Raw genomic sequence first — 26,321 nt, 5'->3', positions numbered from 1 at the left:
GCTCGCAGTGGCGATGGTCGCGATGGTCACGACCATCGCGGCCATCAAACTGCACGCTCGTATAGGCTGTGGGTGGTGACCCACAGCTATACGAGCGTCCAGGAGGACGCTCCATAATTATGGAGGGCGGCCCTCATTCAGAGCGTGCGCTCTGCTCAGAGCGTCCGGCTCTGAATGAGGGCCTTAGTTAGCACTTTTATATTTGAGTTTGTATTTATTAATATTACTGTCTAGGCACAGACAGACTGATGTATATATCACAAGTACTATATCGTGTACAAACTACAAAATGGGTATTGTTGTAACTGTTGTATTTACAGCTTCACTGCTCCGAAAAGAAGCAGTGAAGCCGCTCGCGGGACAGCTAATTTTTGGATCAGCTGTCACCGCGCCGGAGCAATGATGAATCGCTCCGGAATCCGCGGCGAGTTAGAATGTTATTATTGCCCCAGTGAAATGATTGCTGCTCTGTCTTGTACTGTATTGAAGTGTCAAATTCACATACTTCTTCCATCCGTAGGACTTCTTCTGTCTTTGGCAATTGTGACAAAAACACTTGGGAAGTTGCAGATGGGAGATATATATGTCCCAGGTTCTTAACTTCTGTGTAGTAATTATCCAGGTAATGAGCAGCCTTGATTGCCAGACCACACTGCTATGGCTTTATGTAAGTGCTGTATTCAAATGTTGATTTGTGTGAGTTGGACAATAGGTCCTTCCACCTTTAGAGAGGGAGACTTATGTATAATTAGTGCCGGACAGGTCACCATTTATTTCTATGTTTTGTTCAGTTTGTGCTGCGAAATAAAACTAGCTGCGGTTATTTGTGCCAAGGACCTGAACTAGTGTGCTATTATTCGGCTGCTGCAAGAGAAGTGCTGACGTGCACCCCAGGAGGCAGCACCCCATTGACCCGATCCTACGACACAATGAACATATTTGTTAAATATTCTTCTCCTCGGTCCACCTTCCTAGATGAATGGATATAATGCAGATAGATTTCTATATCAGCTTTATTGAACATGGCACACAAAAATGCAGGGCTGGCTTTGGGCAGAACCATTGTATATATTACTATAACGCCTGCCGCCGCAAAGCATCAAACGCCTTTATTGCGCCATTGCAGGGGGTGTGGTTTCACTTTACTGCAACTCCTTTACAGAACCCCAGCCCTGGTGATCTATACCCACTACCTCCACCTCTCCGTGTCCCCCTGTGAAATGTGCACGACATGTCCAAGGGACATCCTTGTGTCACGGGTTTCTGGACCCTATATTCTGATAGAATAATCTAAAAGATGTGAATTATTGCAATATCTGCCAGGAATCACACGATGCACATTTTTCGTTTATTTTTCAGGGTTTGAAGACCTGAGTACCTGTAATGTCCCAGAAGTCCCTGAAAATGGTTACAGGACGCAGAGCATTGGCGTCTTCTTTGAAAATGCCATTGTCCGGTTTCACTGTCAGAATGGATATAGGCTTAGGGGTCCTTCAAAGAAGATGTGCGTACTGCTTAATAACGGCTCTCTGTCATGGCGGCCAAGCGACACTCCGGTGTGCGTAGAAGAAGGTAGGGTTATAAATATTCATTGCCATCTACGCTTTCCAATGACCATCAGCAAACATTCTCTCACCATCACCAGCAAACTGTCTCCCACTATCACCAGAAAACTCATCCCCCCCATCACCACCAGCAAACTCACCCATCACCCAATCAGCAAACTCTCTCCCACCATCACCGGTAAACTCTATCCCACCACCACCGGTAAACTCTCTCCCACCACCACTGGTAAACTCTCTCTCACCAGCAAACTCTCATTACCACCGGCAAACTCTCTCCCAACATCACCGGTAATCTCTTTCTCACCACCACAAGTAAACTCTCTCCCACCACCACTGGTAAACTCTCTCCCAGTAGCAAATTCTCATTACCACCGGTAAACTCTCTCCCACCACCACCAGCAAACTCTCTCCCACCACCACCGGTAAAATCTCTCCCACCACCACCACCGGTAAACTCTCTCCCACCAACACAACCAGCAAACTCTCTCCCACCACCACCGGTAAACTCTCTCCCACCACCACCAGCAAACTCTCTCCCACCACCACCGGTAAACTCTCTCCCACCACCACCACCAGCAAACTCTCTCCCACCATCTCCGGCAAACTCTCTCCCACCAGCAAACCCTCATTACCACCGGTAAGCTCTCTCCCACCACCACCAGCAAACTCTCTGAACCCTATCAGTACAGCTGTGATGTGAAACACTGAAGCACATTGACAGAAGTATAGAGAAATGTTAGACTACCCTGTATAATATTGTTCCTTGCAGCCCCTAGGCAGACAATGGGCTTAATGGATCTAAAATAGCCTGAAATGAATGGAATAAATTATACAGTAAGAAGCTAAGATGTTCTGACCTTGATTACAATGGGTGAAAGAATGATAAATAATGACCTTCTTTCTAAAAAGAAATATCTAAGAAATGAAATGACCGTAACACAATTATTCTCCTTCCATGGATGTTGTCTTCTCATTAGAAGACAGGAAGAATACAAGGTGAGATTCAGGGACCCTGGCTTTTTATGGTTTGCAGTGCTTCGAGCAGGGCCGGTTCTAGACATTGTGGAGCACAGTTGCGCCCCCCTCCAAAAAAATATGTATAGATGGCGTTCCTCTGCGCGCGAGCTTCTGGAAAGGGGAGGTGAGCGTTCGGGGAGGGGGCAGGTCCTTGCAGAACACACTGTAATGCCCACCCCCTCTCCTCAGCAACTCACCACCTCCTAATCCTCCAACCCCCAGCAACTCACCGCTTCCTCCATATACAGATACACATATACATAGTGTGATATGATTGGGGTAGGGGGTCCCTCTCCTGGGGTAGATGGACACCTCCTTACACACAACAGCCTGGAAACAGCACTCCAGTCGCAGATTTTCGTGCAAGCTGGTCGGCACCAGTTTTTATTGTGCAGCATCAATAATCAAATAAACAAAACATAAAATAAATCCTAGCCGGTCTGGGCTCTAACTAGACAGTAAGTTCCCTCGCTAACAGAACACTAAAATAAGTTCTCGTCCACAGTACCTTCTGGTTTGTAGCAAACATTGTCTCAGAGCAAGCTAACCTGCGTGCCTGCTCTCCCAGGTATGAGACACTCAGCTATAACAAAACCCAGCTTATCTGAGCCACTGGTAGCAGCCCTAACGAGCCTGCTACCAGGCTGAAAGGCCCAACACCTGGAGTGGACTGTGGATGGAGCCTTTCCCTCTCCTCACATCCACACCCCCAGGACCCATTCCGGCTTTTCACTAAAGCCAACATTTCTAGTCTGTTTTTCCAAACAGACTTCTCCTGGGGTTTTTAAAACACATAGGACAGGAATCTGGGAAGACATAGAAGCCATTCAAAACTGTTCCAGTGCTTCTATCACAATAGGTACATACATGCACACATACAGTAGACGCTCATATATATCCATATACAGTTACCAGATACAAAGGTACAGATACATGCACTCTATATGTATAAATTTATCTTTAGAATGCAAGCTCTCACGAGCAGGGCCCTCTTCCCTCATGTGCTTCTCCTTCCCTTACTCATACGATAATCATACCAAACTCCCCACAAGGGTACCTCACACTTGGTTGCTGACGCCCTGCTGCTTATTCTGAGTGCTATGATCGCTATTGCAGCAATGCTAATAAACTATGTCCTTGTCCTGCACTGTATTGTACTGTAAAGCTGGCCACACATCTAAAGATTATCATTCCAACCAGCCAACTAGTAGATTGGTTGGAATGAAAATCTGGTAAGGAATACAATCAGCAACTTGCTCCCAGACGCTGAAAAATGGACCAAAACTGTTGTATGAACAAATAGCTTATATCAAACATTTAACAAACTTGTCTGAACGACCATTTTCATCTGTTTTCTGGCATTTAGGAGTAAATTGCTGCTCATCATTTACTCCCATTCCTTACCAGATTTTCATTCCAACCAATCAACAAGTTGGCTGGTTGGATGTAAGTTGTTCTAGTGTGTGGCCAGCTTAAGTCGCTATTTTCTTGGTTGCTCATTTGTTTATGTACTTTGTGAGGCGCTGCGGAACCCTTGTGGCGCCATATAAATAAAGGATAATAATAATCTAAACAAAAACAAGATACACATAAACATACTATGGCCCTCATTCAGAGCCGTACGCTCTGAGCAGAGTGCACGCTCTGAATGAGGGCCGGGCTTCATTTTCATGGAGCGTCCTCCTGGACGCTCGTATAGCTGTGGGTCACCACCCACAGGCTATACGAGCGTGCTTTGTGATGGCCGCGATGGTCGAGACCCTCGCGACCATCGAATTTGCGAGCCGGAGCCTGCGGTTGAGGTTTTCTGACGGGAGGCGTTCCCGTGGGAACGCCCCCGTCAGGGAGGCACGCCCACCAAAGGGGGCGTGCTGTCAATCAACATCGACACAACTTTCCTTCGCTCGTCGCGTCTGGCGCATGCGCACGACGGAGCTCCCTCCGTCGTGCGCATGCTCAGTGCTTAACATCGACCCACTTGCGAGCGGACAGCCGCTCGCGAGTGGGTCTGAATCAGGCCCTATATATAGTATAGGATATACAGACTAGAGATGAGCGGTTCGGATTCTGTGGAACACACTGGGCCTGATTCAGAGCCGGACGCTCTTTCAGAGCGCTCCCTCTGAATCAGTGCCCTCCCTCTCTTTTTTTAGAGCGGCCTCCTGGCTGCTCGCATAGCTGTGGGTGACCACCAACAGCTATAGCGAGTGGCCAAAAAGATGGTTGCGATGGTCAAGACCATCACAACCATCGGGCTTGCGACAAGACCCTTGTGGTAGGGTCTCGTCTGCCGCAAGCCCTGGAGTGCTTTTCGCTCTTGTGATGTCAGTGGGGCCGGCCCCAGACGGTAGGCGTTCCCATGGGAACGCCTCCGTCTGGCCAGCCACGCCCCCGGCACGCCCACCAAAGGGGGCTTGCTGTCACTCACCATCGACAGCACGCCCCCTTTGTAGCGAGACCCATAGCGACGGCTTGCCCATCGCTATCCGGGTCTCGCGCATGCGCACGACAGAGCCGGGTCCGTCGTGCACATGCGCACTGCCCCAACATCGACCCGCTTGCGAGCGCTCAGCACTCGCAAATGAGTCTGAATGAGGCCCACTACTCAGTATAGGCTGCCTGTCACTGAGCCTCAGAGATAGGCAGCCCAGGAAGCCTATACCGAGCAGTGTGTGAAGAGAAGGCTCAGGGAGGTCGGGAATAGCAGGCGGCTAAGACCTGCTGCCGCGGCGGCTAAGACCTGCTGCCGCCGCCGCCACCAGTACTGTGTAACAAGAGGATGTGTCTTTTAGAGACAGTCCTCTTTTTTGTTATATGGGGACTCAGCGGCGCCCTCCAGGGGCCGGCGCTCTGGGCAACAGCCCCATTAGCTCACCCCTGGAACCGTCCCCGGCTTTGAGGACATGTGCAGGGGCGTAGAGAGCCACGCGGGACCCCGGTAAAGAGGGGTCGTGGCCTAATTTCAGGAGGCGTGACCACACCCCCTTGAAAAAAAAAAAGATTTTTGCAGCGCGTCAGGGAGGGGGCGCCGTGAGCCCCTCAGCCCGGCGCAAAGCCAGTGGGGGGCGCGATCAGTGTGATCGCTCCCCCCTTCAGGCATAGGAGATTGCTGTGGCTACTTAGCAGCCGCAAGCAATCTCCCGCTGCAGCCCAGCACACGCTATGTGCTGGGCTGCTGCAGAGGGAGGGAGGGAGGGAGGAAGTGAGGGGGGGCGGTGCCAGACCCGGGCCCCCGCCGGGCCCCTCTGGAAGCCCGGGCACGGGTAAACTGTACCCGCTCTCCCCCCCCCCTCGGCGCCCCTGGACATGTGTGACAACTACTGCTATGAAACAGAGTGTTGTAGCCTATAGCGACCAATCAGAGATGTGTATGCTTATAATCCATTTAAACTTATTAAGATTAATGTATTACTGGTTCTAGCACATTTTTTTTTAAATAAATTGGTAAACTAATTATTTGTTACTAAGAATTTTATTTTGATGATCAGAACATCTGGGGAGTATTGGTGGAATATGTGGAGCATGGGGTAACGGTGCTGTAATGCAATCACATTTTCATTTACATTTAGACTACAAAAGGAAAGATCTGATTGGTTGCTGTAGGTGACAACACTGTATTTCATTGCAGTGGGTTTCATAAATGTCCTCCAAGCACTATAATGAAACATCTACATCTAAATGAACTTTACCTCTCAGTAGATAATTGCCCTACAACTGTCACCTATTGGGATCCATACTGCTTACAGATTGCCTGTCACCTGTATACACCCACACGCCTATTCCCTACAGATTGCCTGTCACCTGTATACACCCACACGCCTATTCCCTACAGATTGCCTGTCACCTGTATACACCCACACGCCTATTCCCTACAGACTGCCTGTCACCTGTATACACCCACACGCCTATTCCCTACAGATTGCCTGTCACCTGTATACACCCACACGCCTATTCCCTACAGATTGCCTGTCACCTGTATACACCCACACGCCTATTCCCTACAGATTGCCTGTCACCTGTATACACCCACACGCCTATTCCCTACAGATTGCCTGTCACCTGTTTACACCCACATGCCTATTCTGTACAGATTGCCTGTCACCTGTATACACCCACATGCCTATTCCCTACAGATTGCCTGTCACCTGTATACACCCACACGCCTATTCCCTACAGATTGCCTGTCACCTGTTTACACCCGCATGCCTATTCTGTACAGATTGCCTGTCACCTGTATACACCCACACGCCTATTCTGTACAGATTGCCTTTCACCTGTTTACACACACACGCCTATTCTGTACAGATTGCCTGTCACCTGTTTACACCCACACGCCTATCCTGTACAGATTGCCTGTCACCTGTATACACCCACACGCCTATTCTGTACAGATTGCCCGTCACCTGTTTACACACACACGCCTATTCTGTACAGATTGCCTGTCACCTGTTTACACCCACACGCCTATTCCCTGCAGATTGCCTGTCACCTGTATACACCCACACGCCTATCCTGTACAGATTGCCTGTCACCTGTATAATACACCCACACGCCTATCCTGTACAGATTGCCTGTCACCTGTATACACCCACACGCCTATTCCCTGCAGATTGCCTGTCACCTGTTTACATCCACACGCCTATTCCGCACAGATTGCCTGTCACCTGTTTACACCCACACGCCTATTCCGTACAGATTGCCTGTCACCTGTATACACCCACACGCCTATTCTGTACAGATTGCCTGTCACCTGTTTACACCCAAGTCTATTCTGTACAGATTGCCAGTCACCTGTATACACCCACATGCCTATTCCGTACAGATTGCCTGTCACCTGTATACACCCACACGCCTATTCTGTACAGATTGCCTGTCACCTGTTTACACCCACACATCTATTCTGTACAGATTGCCAGTCACCTGTATACACCCACACGCCTATTCCGTACAGATTGCCTGTCACCTGTATACACCCACACGCCTATCCTGTACAGATTGCCTGTCACCTGTATACACCCACACGCCTATCCTGTACAGATTGCCTGTCACCTGTATACACCCACACGCCTATTCCCTGCAGATTGCCTGTCACCTGTATACACCCACACGCCTATTCTGTACAGATTGCCTGTCACCTGTATACACCCACACGCCTATTCTGTACAGATTGCCTGTCACCTGTATACACCCACACGCCTATTCCCTACAGATTGCCAGTCACCTGTATACACCCACACGCCTATTCCCTACAGATTGCCAGTCACCTGTATACACCCACACGCCTATCCTGTACAGATTGCCTGTCACCTGTATACACCCACACGCCTATCCTGTACAGATTGCCTGTCACCTGTATACACCCACACGCCTATTCCCTGCAGATTGCCTGTCACCTGTATACACCCACACGCCTATTCTGTACAGATTGCCTGTCACCTGTATACACCCACACGCCTATTCCCTACAGATTGCCTGTCACCTGTATACACCCACACGCCTATTCCCTACAGATTGCCAGTCACCTGTATATACCCGGCTTTAATCCACCACCACGACAGCCGGAGCAGCACCAAGTCTGAGTTGGGAACACCACCACCGCATTATTCGATGTCCCTTCCATCGCCGCGACAGCCGGAGCTGCACCAAGTCTGAGGTGGGAACACCACCACCGCAACAAACGTGGCCTCATGGAAAATCCGAGCGTCATATCGCTGTTCCCGGTCTCTCCCTGCTTGTCAGGTTGAGTATACCACCATCTGGGGACAAGACGCTTATCATCAACCATAGCCGCACTCCTTTACAGTTTGAGACGAGAATCTGCCGGTAAAGTACACGCTGAGTTTTGGGCTGCGGGTTTATCATCCCTTCAGTTGACACAATATACCTTTAACTCAGGGGCGTCTTTAGAGAGGAGTGGGCCTCTGTCCATTCTCCGTCCAGGGCCCCCTCCTCTCATTACACTAGATTGTGCCCGGAGTCTACAGCGCATGCGCAAAATGGCCGTGGCAGCCATTTTTCCGGCATTTTATGCAGCGCTGACACGGGTGCAGGACCTCGGAGAGGTAAGTTTTAAACAATATGGGTACAGGGTGTGCAGTGCGGGCCCCCCTTGGACCCCGGGGGCCCGTGTGCACTGCATACCATGTACCCATTATAGATACGCCCCTAGTTTAACTACTGACTTTAGCAGAGACTGAAATTCATTTTCTCTAGAAATAAGTCAATAATCAATAATCAATAATCACTGCAGTGATTTATATCCCGGGACCATCTTATGAGTGCTATAATTCCAGCTACTTTTATATGTATGTTTAACGCCAGCTGCTAAACGTTATTTGTTTAAATGCTTTTTCATAAATATTTACTTTATGGGCCTGATTCAGACCCACTCGCGAGCGGCTGTCCGCTCGCAAGTGGGTCGATGGTCTGCACTGAGCATGCGCACGACGGAGGGAGCTCCGTCGTGCGCATGCGCCAGACACGACGAGCGAAGGACTTTCCTTCGCTCGTTGTGTCCGATCAAAGGGGGCGTGCTGTCAATGTTGATTGACAGCACGCCCCCTTTGGTGGGCGTGCCGGGGGCGTGCCTCCCTGACGGGGGCGTTCCCACGGGAACGCCTCCCGTCAGAAGCCGGCCCACTGACATCACTAGTGATGTCAGTGGGAGTGATTTTGGCTCTGATAGAGCCAAAATCACTCCGGAGCTTGCGGTTGAAAACCTCAACCGCAGGCTCCGGCTCGCAATTTCGATGGTCGCGATGGTCACGACCATCGCGGCCATCAAAATGCACGCTCGTATAGCCTGTGGGTGGTGACCCACAGCTATACGAGCGTCCAGGAGGACGCTCCATGAAAATGGAGCCCGGCCCTCATGCAGAGCGTGCGCTCTGCTCAGAGCGTACGGCTCTGAATGAGGGCCTATGTTCATTGATTTGAGTGTGATAAATCGGTGCTTCCAAACTGTAGGGTTGTTTCCTTTATGCATACAGTATGCTTTGCTATTTGTGAGGGTGACTTTCCTCATTCTACCATATTGAGAGACTGGAAGGATTTTTTTTAGCTCTCCAGCGCCTGGGTTATACCTTTGATAATGTAGATGGAGGATGTAGTTGTGCATTTAGTTTTTTTTCTTACTGCACATGTATCTGAGTTGCACAGCGCATGCGTCCTGATTGTGTCCGTACGGAGACACAGGTGCGATTTCAGATGCATGCACAGAGAAGTGTTTTGGAAACGTGTTGGACGTTGCTAGCAGTGACTGGCAGGTGGCTATTCAGGTGCACGGAGACGGTCTGTCTTTGATGGATTACCTGTAAGTTTTGATGGCCCAGTCATGCATTGACCGATAGGCAGGGCCGGCTCCAGGGCTAATAGCGCCCTGTGCCAGCCGAGTGCTCTGCGCTCCTTATCGCGCGCGGTGCAGAAATTGGGGGCGTGGCCTAATCGCCATAGGCCACGCCTCCTTACATGACACTATCTGAGGGGCGGACCCACATGGTACGCCTCCAAATATCGTCAGGCAGGGGGGGAGCCTTACTCTCTGGGCTTCCCCCAGCCCTCTCACGGCACTGAATGGATGCCCCGCACATTCAGCCTCCGGCATCCCAGCACCGCCACAGAGTTGCGGCGGTGGGGGTCCCCAGCCCCCCGATTTGACCACCCGCGGGTCACTTCGGCCCACGGGTGGAACAGCAGGATAGTACTGTCCCGCTGAAATCGGGATGCTGGGAAAGGGTGTACCCTCTATGGGTGGCTGTGCCGATAGAGTAAATACATTACTACTGTAGTAAGGAAACTGTGCCATTATCCGTTTGTGTGCATAATGGTACGCATCCCCGCGGTCACGTTGCCAGGCAGCATGAGGTGGTAGAATACCCACGCCTGTACAGATAATTATATTAGGTGCAGGTTCTAGCTGCTGCTTTGTAAACCCTAATCCAGAAAAGGGAAACCGATCAAATTAGGACGCGTTACCTGCGTGGCGTCGCCGGGGATAACATCAGAGAATTGGGTGAACTTATCATTATGTTATACACGCAGGCTGGCAGCAAATCACGCCTCGGTTACAGAAATCCGCGTGGTAGAAAGCTGTTAGAATAGCAGAAGAAGTAAGTCGGTGATAGAAGAGGCTGTGTGCGAGCGCTCCCAGCATGGCGGCACTGAATTATATAAAGCATATTGATGCCTGTTTTCAGCAGCGGCTCCTGTCGTTGGAGTGTATTGCTCAGACACAGGACTCTCCTCTGTATTTATGTCTTGTGTACCTACAGGCATAAATGTCTCGCAGTTTATATCATCTTTTTGCACCAGGACCTGATAAATAAACGCTCTTCACAGCTGAGTATTTCTTCCCTATTTCGCTCCTCGTCTGGTTTCTTTCTTCGTTCCACGCTGTCTTTTAAAACAGATATAAACTGAATAAGGGTCTGTACTTCTGGGTAACGCAGTTTATCTGGTGCCCTTTTGTGCCTATGCTTTATATTCGGTGTTTTAAGGGCATTATACTCTTTGCGCTCACAGAAAGGGGCTCATATAGGTTTGGGCACAAACATGATTTGCACCTGTTATTAAATTGCTTCTTTTTACAGCTGTATATCTTCTCCCATGCCGGGGAAAATGCCTTGCGGAGTTGGCAGCACAACATTAGTTGAAGGCGGCGTGTTAGCCAGGCCCTGCTACAGTATTGGTTGTGTTTGTGCAGAGTACATCCCATGGTAATGGCACAAGAATGACGCATACATGTCTCTATGCCTGTTTGTGGACGGATTATTTGCGGGTGCTCGACCTCTGGTGCAAACTGATTATGATGACTGGAGGTCACCATTGATTGGCTGATTGCATCTGAATCAGGCTTGCCTACCCTCCCGATTTGGTCGGGAGCCTCCCGAATATCGGGTGCCACTCCCGACCCCCCCAGACTACTAGTAAAAACCCCCGCTGCGGGGGGGCCCGATGACGCGATCCGCGCTGAATCGCGTCATCGTGGCTCCACCCCCTGCTTCACAATGCCTTTTATCCGGCATTGTGAAGAGGGGGCGGGGCCACGATGATGCAATTGTGCGGTCACGCCCCCGCCCCGCCCCCAAAACGGCATCATAGCCCGGCCACGCCCCCCACAGAATGCAGGCATTCAGCTCCCTCCCAGAAGGAGGGAGCTGAATGTCGGCAAGTATGATCTGAATCCCTCCCACATATGCTCATGTGATCTTTTCGCACTATGACAAAAAGAAGGATATACTGTAGCATACGGGCCAAATGTAATAGGTTGCGAATTTGTTTAAAATGCGAGTTTAGCGCTAAACTGGCATTTTTTACTCACTGGCAAATGTAATAGGGTGCGACTATAGTAAAACTCGCATTTTTCGGGTTTTACAATAACTCACAAAAAAAACATCTCGCATCCAGATGTTTCCCCATTCTCAAGATAGGACTCGGGCAATGTAATAGAGGGCGAGCGCGTCACTAGCACATATTACTGCCTGAGAACTCGCAACAATAATAGACCAGCCTCAGGATAGCGAGTTTATCCTGAGCAGGTCAGAGTAACACAGAACATGCACATATCCATGAGAGGAATCGGTATAATTTACCGCCGGACCCATGCCCGGCGGTTGGAATCCCGATAGCGGCATCCCGGCAGAGGAGGAAATCCCGATCGTCCTAATGTAAGTATATACTAACCTATTTCTACCCCCTAACCCTCCCTTAGGGGTGCCTAACCCTAACCTTCCCCCCCAGTGCCTAATCCTAATCCCCCCTTTCCCGCCGCCTAAACCTAAGTCCCCTGGGGGGGGGTGCCTAACCCTAAGTCCCCCCCCCGGGGGTGCCTAACGCTAACCCTCCCTTCCCCGAGCCTAAACCTAACCTCCCGGGGGGTGCCTAACCCTAAGTCCCCCCTGGGAACCCTAAACCTAACCCTCCCTTCCCCCGTGGCTATCCGTGGTCGGTGTCCAGCGTTCCTTCGATTGGGATGCCAGGCGTCGGGCTCCCGGCGTATTTCTAATGACAGGTGTCGGCATATCGACGCCTGTCTTCAGACCCTTGCCGGGATATGACAGTCGGGAAGCCGGCTGTCGGGATTAGGTCCGCCGGCTTCCCGACTGCATACCCCATGAGATACCTGCAGGTTACTGTCTGTACATATCAAAATATTTTTTATTTAAAAAAAAACAAAGATGTGCACCCCCTCCCCAGAAGTATAACCAGCCCCGGGCTCTGTACAGCCTGCCTCCTTATGCCCCAGGATTCGGACTTGCCAATGTCGGCACTTATCTGGTGGTAGAGTGCCATGCAGGAGGGAGATTGAGGAATACGGCTCCTACCCTCTGGCATGAGGGGGGGCTGCCGCTGCTGGTCCGGCGCCTGCACAATGCATCTGGCAGGCCCCGGGACCAGCGGGTCACCACGCTTTCAGATAACACTGGCTTCTAGGGACTGCACCTGCTGCAGCTCTTAGAAGCCGTGTAGAGCTACCCAAAAGGCAGAGCAGCGGGTTCCACTGGTAGCTGCTTTCTGCTAATCGCAGCCTGGACTGGCAGCCCCAGGAGGAAAAAACACCTCCCCCTGGGGCAGTGGCATCCCTACCTTATTAGATACCCGTTGCGGGAAGTAGTGATGGATTGGTTTGTACTGTAGTTAGCGCCGGGGAGCAGTGGGCGTGGCCTCACGGCCCGAACCCCGTTTTTGCCACACGTGGGATGCCGGAGGTTCGGGCTGCCCCTTGGGACCAGCCTGTCTGAAGTGCCGACTGCCTCACTGTGTCAGGAGCCGAGTGCTGCACATAATTCTACAGTGCAACCCACGGCTCCTGTCACTGAGGGGGAGTCTGCACCTTGGTGTCACCCCTCGGCGGGTGACATCCGGGTACGTACCGCACCGCCCTTGTGACGTCACTGCCCTGGGGCTGTCTGTTCTGTGCGTAACTGCCAGGTAGCACTTCCAGTGGGAAGCCACTGCCAGTCACAGTGTAGCCAGTGCAGTCACAGACTGCAACTGGCTCACTGAAGTGGCGCTTCTTACTAGGGGGATATAGTCCCGCAGCCCCTAGGTAAAATCCACCACTGATCTGCAATGTGAGTGCCTCTGCTGAAAGCTTGTCACTCCTTGGCAGCTCCTCTGGTGCAGACTTACGGGTAACATTCTAAAGAGAACATATTAGTGGATGGGTAGTTGCCTGTTATCAGTAGCGCACGCAGGGGGGGGTTCTGAGTACCCAGAAACCCCCCCACCTTGACAAGACTAGGGTGCAGACACCATGTTCTTAAGCCCCGCCCACTTGCTGCAAGTTGCAGCAATTCGCGGGTCGATATGGAGGAGGCAGAGCCAATATGACGCGATTTAATTAGAATCGAGTCATTTGGCCCCACCCCCCTCCCGATTGACCGGCGAATCATGGCATTTTGCTGTGAGGGGTGGGGCCTAATTACATGGTGCCAGCCAGCTAGGTCCTGTACCGATCAGATCTTCTGCAAGGTAAGTTTGTAATGTACATGTGACAAATGTGTTTGGTCAGAGCCATAACTAGACTTTTTGGTGCCCTGTGCCAGAGAGAGCATTGGCGCCCACCCTCCCCCCCTAATTTTTTAACTAGGGACATAAGATAGTGCACCTGAAAAAAGGGCCATGGCCTCATGAGGACAGGCCAGGGAAGAGATAGGGGAGGCCAGGAGATGCTGGGGATAAAAGAGGGTGTGACTGAAGGTGTTTGGAGAGGTGGCCAGATGGAGGGGCAGGCGGCCAGGGAAGAGATAGGGGAGGACAGGGGATACTGGAGATAAAACAGGGCGTGACTGAAGGTGCTTGGGGAGGTGGCTAGATCGAGGGGGAGTCGGCCAGGGAGGATATAGGGGAGGCCAGAAGATGCTGGGGATAAAAGAGGGTGTGACTGAAGGTGCTTGGGGAGGTGGCCAGATGGAGGGGGAGTCGGCCAGGGAGGAGATAGAGGCGGCCAGGAGATGCTGGGCATAGAAAAGGGTGTGACTGAAGGTGCTTGGGGAGGTGGCCAGATGGAGGGGGAGTCGGCCAGGGAGGAGATAGGGGAGACCAGGAGATGCCAGGGATAAAAGTGGGTGTGACTGAAGGTGCTTGGGGAGGTGGCCTGATGGAGGGGGTTGGCCAGAGAGGAAATAGGGGAGGCCAGGAGATGCTGGGGATAAATAGGGACATAATATAGTGCACCTGAGAGAGGGCCATGGACTCATGGGGAAGGGCCAGGGAAGAGATAGGAGAGGCCAGGAGATGCTGGGGATGAAAGAAGAGGAAGCTACAAGTGAGAATGATAATAAAGGAAAAGTGACAGGCCCAAACAGCGCCCCCTGCCCTGCGGTGCCCTGTATCATGACACTGGTCACACCACCCTAGTTACGGCCCTGTGTGTGTGTATATATGTGTGTGTGCGCATAAGGTATGTGTGACATGTATATGTGTGTGTATGTACAGTATATATGTGTGTATATCATATGCGTGGGGTGTTTCTAGAGAGGAGGGGGCCCGTGTGCAGTCTCCATCGCGGGCCCCCTCTTCTCCGTCTGGCAGCGCACTGGCGCCGATGTGGGACTCCGGAGAGGTAAGTATAATATGGGTGCAGGGTGTGCGGTGCTGCCCCCCCTGGACCCAGGGGCCCTGCACCCATTATAAATACGCCCCTGTATGTATATATGTATGTGTATACTAGGGGTGTGCACCAGCCACTTTTCGTGTTTTGTGTTTTGGTTTTGGATCTGGATCTTTCTTCGTGTTTTGGATCTGGATTGGTTTTGCCAAAACCACCCTTCCGTGTTTTGGGTTCTGGGTTTTGTGTTTTGAATCTGTATTTTTTTTAAAAAAAGCATAAAAACAGCTAAAATCACAGAATTTGTGGGTTTTTCTGCTCCTATGCTATTATTAACCTCAATAACCTTAATTTCCAGTGATTTCCAGTCTATTCTGAACACCTCACACCTCACAATAGTGTTTTTATGTCCAAAAGGTTACACCGAGGTAGCTGGATGACTATGCTAAGAGATACGAGTGGGCGGCACAAACACGTGGTCCATCTAGGAGTGACACCGCAGTGGCAGACAGGATGGCAGTTTGAAAAACTAGGCCCCAAACTATACATAATGCAAAGAAAAAAAAGAGGTGCAAGATGGAATTGTCCTTGGGCCCTCCCACCCACCCTTATGTTGTATAAACAGGACATGCACACTTTAACAAACCAAACATTTCAGCACCAGGGTCTGCCACACGACTGTGGCTGAAATGATTGGTTCGTTTGGGCCCCCACAAAACAAGCTGGCAATTAATCTGTCCCTGCACAAACTGGCTCTACGGAGGCAAGATGTCATCCTCATCCTCCTCATCCACCGATTCCTCACCCTCTTCAGTGTTGTGTACATCCTCATCCTCACAGAGTATTAATTCGTCCCCGCTGGAATCCACAACCACAGGTCCCTCTGTACGTTCTGGAGGCTGGTCTCCCTGGAAGAGTTGATAATTCATTTTATGAACATCATCTTCTCCACATTTTGTGGAAGCAACCTCCTACGCCTTTCGCTGACAAGGTTCCCGGCTGCACTAAACACTCTTTCGGAGTACACACTGGAGGGGGGGCAACTCAGGTAAAATAGAGCCAGTTTGTACAGGGACCTCCAAATTGCTTCTTTTTCCTTCCAGTACAGGTACGGACTGTCTGACATGCCTACTTGGATGCTGTCACCGATGTAATCCTTTAACAGACAGACGCACGTTTGTCGCTGCTGCTTTGAGGATGCAAGTGCGGCTACAGCCCACACAATTCACAAAGACAGAAAAAAAAAGAAGAATATTTTTATTGTTTGTGGAGCGCACTTTGAGGGTTACACCACCCTTTAACAGACAGATGCACGCTTGTCGCTGCTGCTTTGAGGATGCAAGTGCAGCTACAGCCCACACAATTCACAAAGACAGAAAAAAAAAGAAGAATATTTTTATTGTTTGTGTAGCACACTTTGAGGGTGTCACCACCCTTTAACAGACAGACGCACGCTTGTCGCTGCTTTGAGGATGCAAGTGCGGCTACAGCCCACACAATTCACAAAGACAGAAAAAAGAAGAAGAATATTTTTATTGTTTGTGTAGCACACTTTGAGGGTGTCACCACCCTTTAACAGACAGACGCACGCTTGTCGCTGCTACTTTGAGGATGCAAGTGCGGCTACATTGCACACAAGTCACAAACACATTAAAAAAATAGTTTTTTATTTTTTGGAGCACTTTGAGAGTCACACCACCCTTTAACAGACAGACGCACGCTTGTCGCTGCTGCTTTGAGGATGCAAGTGCGGCTACAGCCCACACAATTCACAAAGACAGAAAAAAAAAGAACAATATTTTTATTGTTTGTGTAGCACACTTTGACGGTGTCACCACCCTTTAACAGACAGACGCACGCTTGTTGCTGCTGCTTTGAGGATGCAAGTGCGGCTACATCGCACACAAGTCACAAACACATTAAAAAATTGTTTTTTATTTTTTGGAGCACTTTGAGGGTTACACCACCCTTTAACAGACAGACGCACGCTTGTCGCTGCTGCTTTGAGGATGCAAGTGCGGCTACAGCCCACACAATTCATAAAGACAGAAAAAAGAAGAATATTTTTATTGTTTGTGTAGCACACTTTGAGGGTGTCACCACCCTTTAACAGACAGACGCACGCTTGTCGCTGCTGCTTTGAGGATGCAAGTGCGGCTACAGCCCACACAATTCACAAAGACAGAAAAAAAAAGAACAATATTTTTATTGTTTGTGTAGCACACTTTGAGGGTGTCACCACCCTTTAACAGACAGACGCATGCTTGTCGCTGCTGCTTTGAGGATGCAAGTGCGGCTACATCGCACACAAGTCACAAACACATTAAAAAATTGTTTTTTATTTTTTGGAGCACTTTGAGAGTTACCCACCCTTTAACAGACAGACGCATGCTTGTCGCTGCTGCTTTGAGGATGCAAGTGCGGCTACAGCCCACACAATTCACAAAGACAGAAAAAAAATAACAATATTTTTATTGTTTGTGTAGCACACTTTGAGGGTGTCACCACCCTTTAACAGACAGACGCACGCTTGTCGCTGCTGCTTTGAGGATGCAAGTGCGGCTACAGCCCACACAATTCACAAAGACAGAATAAAAAAGAACAATATTTTTATTGTTTGTGTAGCACACTTTGAGGGTGTCACCACCCTTTAACAGACAGACGCACGCTTGTCGCTGCTGCTTTGAGGATGCAAGTGCGGCTACAGCCCACACAATTCACAAAGACAGAAAAAAAAAGAACAATATTTTTATTGTTTGTGTAGCACACTTTGAGGGTGTCACCACCCTTTAACAGACAGACGCACGCTTGTCGCTGCTGCTTTGAGGATGCAAGTGCGGCTACAGCCCACACAATTCACAAAGACAGAAAAAAAAAGAACAATATTTTTATTGTTTGTGTAGCACACTTTGAGGGTGTCACCACCCTTTAACAGACAGACGCATGCTTGTCGCTGCTGCTTTGAGGATGCAAGTGCGGCTACAGCCCACACAATTCACAAAGACAGAAAAAAGAAGAAGAATATTTTTATTGTTTGTGGAGCGCAGTTTGAGGGTTACACCATCCTTTAACAGACAGACGCACGCTTGTCGCTGCTGCTTTGAGGATGCAGGTGGAATCTAGACGGGATTTGGAACCGGGGACACACTACCTCCATCAATTGTCTAAATCCCACTGCACTAATGGCGGATACCGGACGCACGTCTAACACCAACATAGCAGTCAAGGCCTCAGTTATACGTTTTGCTTCAGGATGACTGCTGTCGTACTTCATCCTCATCGCTAGGGACTGTTGGAGGGTCAATTGTTTAGTAAAAGTAGTGATGTTCCTACTTCCTCTCTGGGATGATGAACAACTCCCAGCAGCAGCAACAGCACTAGGAGGAAGTGGTTCTTGATCTTTCCCTATTTTATTTTTATCGGAGAAAGTTTGGTCCTCCATTTATGTTATATTGATATATACGTGCGGCTAAGGCGCACACAAACACAGAAAATGTTTTTTTATTTTTGCAGGAGAGTAGTGCACTTTGTGGGTTACACCACCCTTTAAGAAATGAGCCAGCCGGCTCTTTACTTATGGGACACAGGCGCACGCTTGGCGCTGCTCCTTTGTTGATGCACGTGCAGCCACAGTGCACACAAGTCACAAACACAGAAAATATTTTTTTTTTTGGTTTGGAGTGTACTTTGGGGGTTACAGCACCCTTTAATGGTCAAGCCAGCCGGCCCTTTACTTATGACACAGGTGCACGCTTGGCACTACTTTGTGGATGCACGTGCGGCTACTGCGCACACAATTCACAAACACAGAAAATATATTTTTTTTTGGTTTGGACTGGAGTGTACTTTGGGGGTTACAGCACCCTTTAACGGTCAAGCCAGCCGGCCCTTTACTTATGACACAGGCGCACGCTTGGCACTACTTTGTTGATGCACGTGCGGCTACTGCGCACACAATTCACAAACACAGAAAATAATTTTTTTTTTGGTTTGGAGTGTACTTTGGGGGTTACAGCACCCTTTAACGGTCAAGCCAGCCGGCCCTTTACTTATGACACAGGCGCACGCTTGGCACTACTTTGTTGATGCACGTGCGGCTACTGCGCACACAATTCACAAACACAGAAAATAATTTTTTTTTGGGTTTGGAGTGTACTTTGGGGGTTACAGCACCCTTTAACGGTCAAGCCAGCCGGCCCTTTACTTATGACACAGGCGCACGCTTGGCACTACTTTGTTGATGCACGTGCGGCTACTGCGCACACAATTCACAAACACAGCAAAAATATTCTTTTTTTAGCACTTGGGGGGAGCACCCCTGATGGACAGAGCACCCCCTGGACAACACTACAGCACCCCTTTAGGACTGGGACACTGCACAGGACTTTGGAGTGGACACAGCCCTTATGGAGAACTGCCTGCACAACACAGTCCAGCCAGCCCCTATGGACTTTGAAGTAGTGGACACAGCCCCTATTAACAACAGCAGCACAGCACAACACAGCCAGCCCCTATGGACTTTGAAGTAGTGGACAACAGCAGCACAGCGCAGCACAGCACAGCACAGCACAACACTACTCTGCACTACACTACACTACACTACACAGCCCAGCCAGCCCTAACTCCCACCCTCCCTCTTCACTGTCCACAGCCGAGTGAGAAAATGGAGCCGACGCGGGTACCTTATATAGGATCCAAAACCCGCGAGACTCGGAAGGCGGGATGATGACGTTTTGCCTCGATTTCAGATCCGAGTCAGGCGGGAAAAGTCGAGCCTGACTCGGATCGGCCTCGGATCGGGGGGGCTCGGGGGGGTTCGGATTTCAGAAATCCGAACCCGCTCACCCCTAGTGTATACACACATAAATATATATAAATATATACATATAGATAAATATATATATGTATATATATATATATATTTATAGAAACCCCCACATAAAAATCCTGCGTTTGCCCCTGGTTATGGCTTTGTATTCCCTCGCACACACTCATGCATTGAAGATCAGGGCCCATCCCCTAATTGAGCTATGAGGCCCAGTGACGCTATGTCCCTTTGTTCCCCTATAGACAGACATACATTATACCCTACATACACATATACATGTTCCCGATCAGGGCCATAGCTAGTGGTGTCTGAGTGGTGCAGTCGCCCAGGGCTCTGGGTGCAGCATCGTCACTGTTCCACGGTCCCTACATCTGACCAGCAGGGTGTGGAATTGCATTGTGCAGGCAGTATCCCTGCTGCAGTGCTGCATGGTGCTGTACTTCCAGGTGCTGGTGGCCACGCCCCCTCGGCACAATGTCATGAGGTCATGTGCTCAGTGGGTGGGAAGGACACGGCACAGCGCTGTCCTGTTACTGCACTGTTCCCTGGGTGTGTTTCACCACGGATCGCAACCACAACCACGTACGCAGATCAGCCGATGGTGCGTACTATGTATCACAGTGTCCTTGAGTGAGTTAGCATTGCAATCGCTCTGCGGTCTGGTGACAGGACAACAGGGCGTTTGAACGCCGTTACATGGGCGTGCATAAATTAGCCACTGTGACCTCATACGCAGCTTGAGCACTGACTGCGTGCTGCGAGGTTAGCAATTTCTGAGTAAGGTCAGACCTGTTGTAAATCTGCGTGAGGGGCCGATGTTACTCGATGTTACCGATGTATACACAGGTATTACAGATGTGAGATAGCGGAAGTGGTAGGTAGTGGGCGTCTCTATGCTGGCAGTACGACGGCTTTGCGATTGTAGTCATTAGCATATTTTCGCAGCAGACCTGCGAGCATAATACCAGCCGCAATAGCGATCTGTAGTGAATCAGGCCTCCTATACACAGACACTTTTTCCCATATACATACAATGCATACTAGTTCTTTATATACAGATATACAGTCCGCCCGAAACGCTCACAAGCATACATTCCACCTTACAAACACATACATGTTCTCTATATGCAGACGTGTACTCCACCCCACTTACACACAGACATATTCCCTACACACAGACATATATGCTCCCCCTATAAACAGACACAGATTGTCTCCACATACACACATGCAGATGTGTCCTTTATACACAGACATACATAATGACCCTCATGCACACATGTACAGGTATGTTCCCCATACACAGGCATGTATTTCCTTCACACATACATCAGGCTTGTCTACCCTCCTGATTTGTCCGCGAGCCTCCCGAATATCATGTGCTGCTCCCGGCCCCCCCGGTAAAGGCAGGCAAGCCTCCCAGCGGCCGCCGACCCGTCCACCCTCCCCGCAGTAATGATTGAAACCCCCGCAGAGGGGGGGTGGTGACCCCTGCTTCACAATGCCATTAATTTCGGCATTGTGAAGAAGGGCGGGGCCGCAATAACGCAATCACACGGTCAATACTTCATCATCACCCAGCCACGCCCCCTGCTGTATACAGACATTCAGCTCCCTCCCGGAAGGAGTGAGATGAATGTCGGAAAGTATGACATACATGCGATCTGTACACAGTCATACATTCTGCTGCACATACATACATACATACATACATACTGTAACATGGGTGTAGAAATGAGGACACAAAAGAGGCAGGTACTCGGTAAGGCAGTGTCTTTAATAGCAGCAGACACTGCACTTTAGAATATATGAGCATAGGCCTGGACACACACAGGCACATAACTGAAAATAAGCAACTGAACAATCGGCCATGCTCTCCCAGCATAGCCCTTGTTCTCTGGCACTACAACAGTAAGGCCTACTAACCTGGCCGCTATTCAGCATCAGTGCCCAGAGCATCAGGTGTGAGAGTTTTAAACCCTTCCTGTGCTGTTGACTTCTTGCTGGCTCTGGGCGACCTGGAAAACCTGGAGTTCCATATCTCCACTTTGAGCTGTGCTGCCCAGAAAACCCGGAGTTCCAAACTTCTATAGCAGCTGGAGAATGGGCCGGTCTTGTTTTCCTCTCCCGTGGAAGGAGCTTATCCCACTAGAATGTGGGCAATTCAGGTGACAGACAACCTCTCACCACAATACATACACTACCGTTCAAAAGTTTGGGGTCACTTAGAAATGAACTTATTTTTGAAAGAAAAGCACTGTTTTTGTCAATGAAGATAACATTAAATTATTCAGAAATACACTCTATACATTGTTAATGTGGTAAATGACTATACTAGCTGCAAATGTCTGGTTTTTAAAGGAATATCTACATAGGTGTATAGAGGCCCATTTCCAGCAACCATCACTCCAGTGTTCTAATGGTACATTGTGTTTGCTAAGCGCGTTAGAAGACTAATGGATGATTAGAAAACCCTTGAAAACCCTTGTGCAATTATGTTAGCACAGCTGAAAACGGGTTTGCTCGTTAGAGAAGCTATAAAACTGCCCTTCCTTTGAGCTAGTTGAGTACCTGGAGCATCACATTTGTGGGTTCGATTATACTCTCCAAATGGCCAGAAAAAGAGAACTTTCATGTGAAACTTGACAGTCTATTCTTCTTCTTAGAAATGAAGGCTATTCCATGCGAGAAATTGACAAGAAACTGAACATTTCCAACAACGGTGTGTACTACTCCCTTCAGAGAACAGCACAAATAGGCTCTAAACAGAGTAGAAAGAGAAGTGGGAGGCCCTGGTGCACAACTGTGCAAGAAGACAAGTACATTAGATTCTCTAGTTTCAGAAATAGACGCCTCACAAGTCCTCAACTGGCAGCTTCATTAAATGGTACCCGCAAAACGCCAGTGTCAACGTCTACAATGAAGAGGTGACTCCGGGATGCTGGCCTTCTAGGCAAATTGGCAAAGAAAAAGCCATATCTGAGACTGGCCAATAAAAGGAAAAGATTAATATGGGCAAAAGAACACAGACATTGGACAGAGGAAGATTGGAAAATAGTGTTATGGACAGACGAATCGAAGTTTGAGGTGTTTGGATCACACAGAAGAACATTTGTGAGACCCAGAACAAGTGAAAAGATGTTGGAAGAGTACCTGCCATCTGTCAAGCATGGTGGAGGTAATGTGATGGTCTGGGGCTGCTTTGGTGCTGGTAAAGTGGGAGATATGTACAAGGTAAAAGGGATTTTGAATAAGGAAGGCTATCACTCCATTTTGTAACGCCATGCCATACCCTGTGGACAGCGCTTGATTGGAGCCAATTTCCTCCTCCAACAGGACAATGACCCAAAGCACACCTCTAAATTATGCAAGAACTATTTAGGGAAGAAGCAGGCAGCTGGTATTCTGTCTGTAATGGAGTGGCCAGCGCAGTCACCAGATCTCAACCCCATTGAGCGGTTGTGGGAGCAGCTTGACCGTATGGTACGCAAGAAGTGCCCATCAAGCCAATCCAACTTGTGGGAGGTGCTTCAGGAAGCGTGGGGTGACATTTCTTCAGATTACCTCAACAAATTAACAGCTAGAATGCCAAAGGTCCTCAATGCCGTAATTGCTGCAAAAGGAGCATTCTTTGACGAAAGCAAAGTTTGAAGGACAAAATTTATTATTTCATATAAAAATCATTATTTCTAACCTTGCCAATGTCTTGACTATATGTTCTATTCATTTTGCAACTCATTTGATAAACAAAAGTCAGATTTCATGTAAAACACGAAAATTATCTGGGTGACCCCAAACTTTTAAACGGTAGTGTACATACATACTGTACGTACGTACTGTACATATACAGTAAATACATACATACAGTACATACTGTACATACATATAGTATATACATACAGACTGTACGTACGTACATACATACAGACTGTACATACATATAGTACATACATACATACTGTACATACTGTACATACATATAGTACATACATACTGTACATACATAAATACTGTATGTACGTACATTCACTCCCTCCTTCCGGGAGGGAGCTGTCGGGCTTTCTCGGTGGGGGGCGGGTCATGTCGAAAAGGGGGCGTGGCCCGGAAGTGACGTGCATTTTGGGGCGGAGCATGGGGGCGTGTCATCGCGATCGCATCATCACGGCTCCGCCCCCTCTTTGCAATGCCGTTTTTAAAGGCATTGTGAGGCAGGGGGCGGGGCCGTGATGACGCGATTCAGCGCGAATCGCGTCACTGGCCCCTCCGCTGCCGGGATTTTTATAGTAAGTGCAGGGGGGGGCGGACGTGTCGCTGATCTCGGGAGGCTTGCCTGCTTTACCGGGAGGTCGGGAGTGGCACCCGATTTTCGGGAGGCTCAAGACCAAATCGGGAGGGTAGGCAAGTATGATATGAACATACATATAATACATACTGGACATACATACATACTAGACATACATACATACTGGACATACATACATACTGTACTATACATACTGGACATACATATAGTACATACATACATACATATGTACATACATATAATACATACTCCTATAGATTGTAAGCTTGCAAGCAGGGCCCTCTTACCTCTATGTCTGTCGGTTATTACCCTGTTTTGTTCTATCAATGTTTCCAATTGTAAAGCGCAACGGAATATGCTGCGCTATATAAGAAACTGTTAATAAATAAATACTGTACGTACATACATACTGGACAATCATAAATACATACAAACTGGACATACATACATACTGGACATACATACATATAGTACATACATACATACTGGACATACATACATACTAGACATACATACATACTGGACAATCATAAATACATACAAACTGGACATACATACATACTGGACAATCATAAATACATACAAACTGGACATACATACATACTGGACATACATACATATAGTACATACATACATACTGGACATACATACATACTAGACATACATACATACTGGACAATCATAAATACATACAAACTGGACATACATACATACTGGACAATCATAAATACATACAAACTGGACATACATACATACTGGACATACATACATATAGTACATACATACATACTGGACATACATACATACTAGACATACATACATACTGGACAATCATAAATACATACAAACTGGACATACATACATACTGGACATACATACATATAGTACATACATACATACTGGACATACATACATACATACTGGACATACATACTGGACATACATACTGGATGTACATACATACAGTATGTACATACATACTGGACATACATAAATACATACATACTGGACATACATAAATACATACATACTCTATGTACATACATATATACTGTACATACATACATACTGTACATACATGCATACTGGACATGCATAAATACATACATACTGGACATACATACATACATACTGGACATACATAAATACATACATACTGGACATACATACATACTGGACATACATATAGTACATACATACATATAATACATACTGTACATACATACTGGACATACATACATACATACTGGAAATACATAAATACAACATACTGTATGTACATACATACTGGACATACATAAATACATACATACATACTGGACATACATAAATACATACATACTGTATGTACATACATATATACTGTACATACATACTGGACATGCATAAATACATACATACTGTATGTACATACATACTGTACATACATACTGGGCATACATACATACTGGACATACATAAATACATACATACATACTGGACATAAATACATACTAGACATGCATAAATACATACATACTGTATGTACATACATATTGTACATACATACTGGGCATACATACATACATACTGGACATACATAAATACATACATACATACTGGACATACATACATACATACTGGACATACATACATACTGGACATACATAAATACAGACATACTGTATGTACATACATACTGGGCATACATACATACTGTACATACATACATACATACATACTGGACATACATACTGTATGCACATACATAAATACTGGACATACATACATACTGGACATACATAAATACATACATACTGGACATAAATACATACATACTGTATGTACATACATACTGGGCATACATACATACATACATACTGGACATACATACTGTATGCACATACATAAATACTGGACATACATACATACTGGACATACATAAATACATGCATACTGGACATACATACATACTGGACATACATACATACATACATATTGGTCATACATAAATACATACATACTGTATGTACATACATACATACATACTGTACATACATACATGCATACTGGACATAC

The 26,321-nt window shown here is 48.1% G+C and overlaps 1 protein-coding gene across 1 annotated transcript in view; it reads left to right on the top strand.

The window, feature by feature from the left end:
- SUSD4 (sushi domain containing 4) overlaps window positions 1-26,321 on the top strand; it is a 341,394-nt gene that overhangs the window by 76,813 nt on the left and 238,260 nt on the right. Inside the window, exon 7 of the mRNA XM_088467876.1 lies at window positions 1,360-1,572. Coding sequence (XP_088324002.1) covers window positions 1,360-1,572 — 213 coding nt within the window. The remainder of the gene's footprint in view (window positions 1-1,359; window positions 1,573-26,321) is intronic.

Source organism: Taudactylus pleione, unplaced genomic scaffold (genome assembly GCF_031769625.1).
Source record: "Taudactylus pleione unplaced genomic scaffold, aTauple2 ptg000011l, whole genome shotgun sequence".
In the NCBI taxonomy this organism is placed as follows: Eukaryota; Metazoa; Chordata; class Amphibia; order Anura; family Myobatrachidae; genus Taudactylus; species Taudactylus pleione.
Note: the sequence above shows the minus strand (reverse complement) of the source record. Positions and strands in the feature narration are given on the sequence as shown.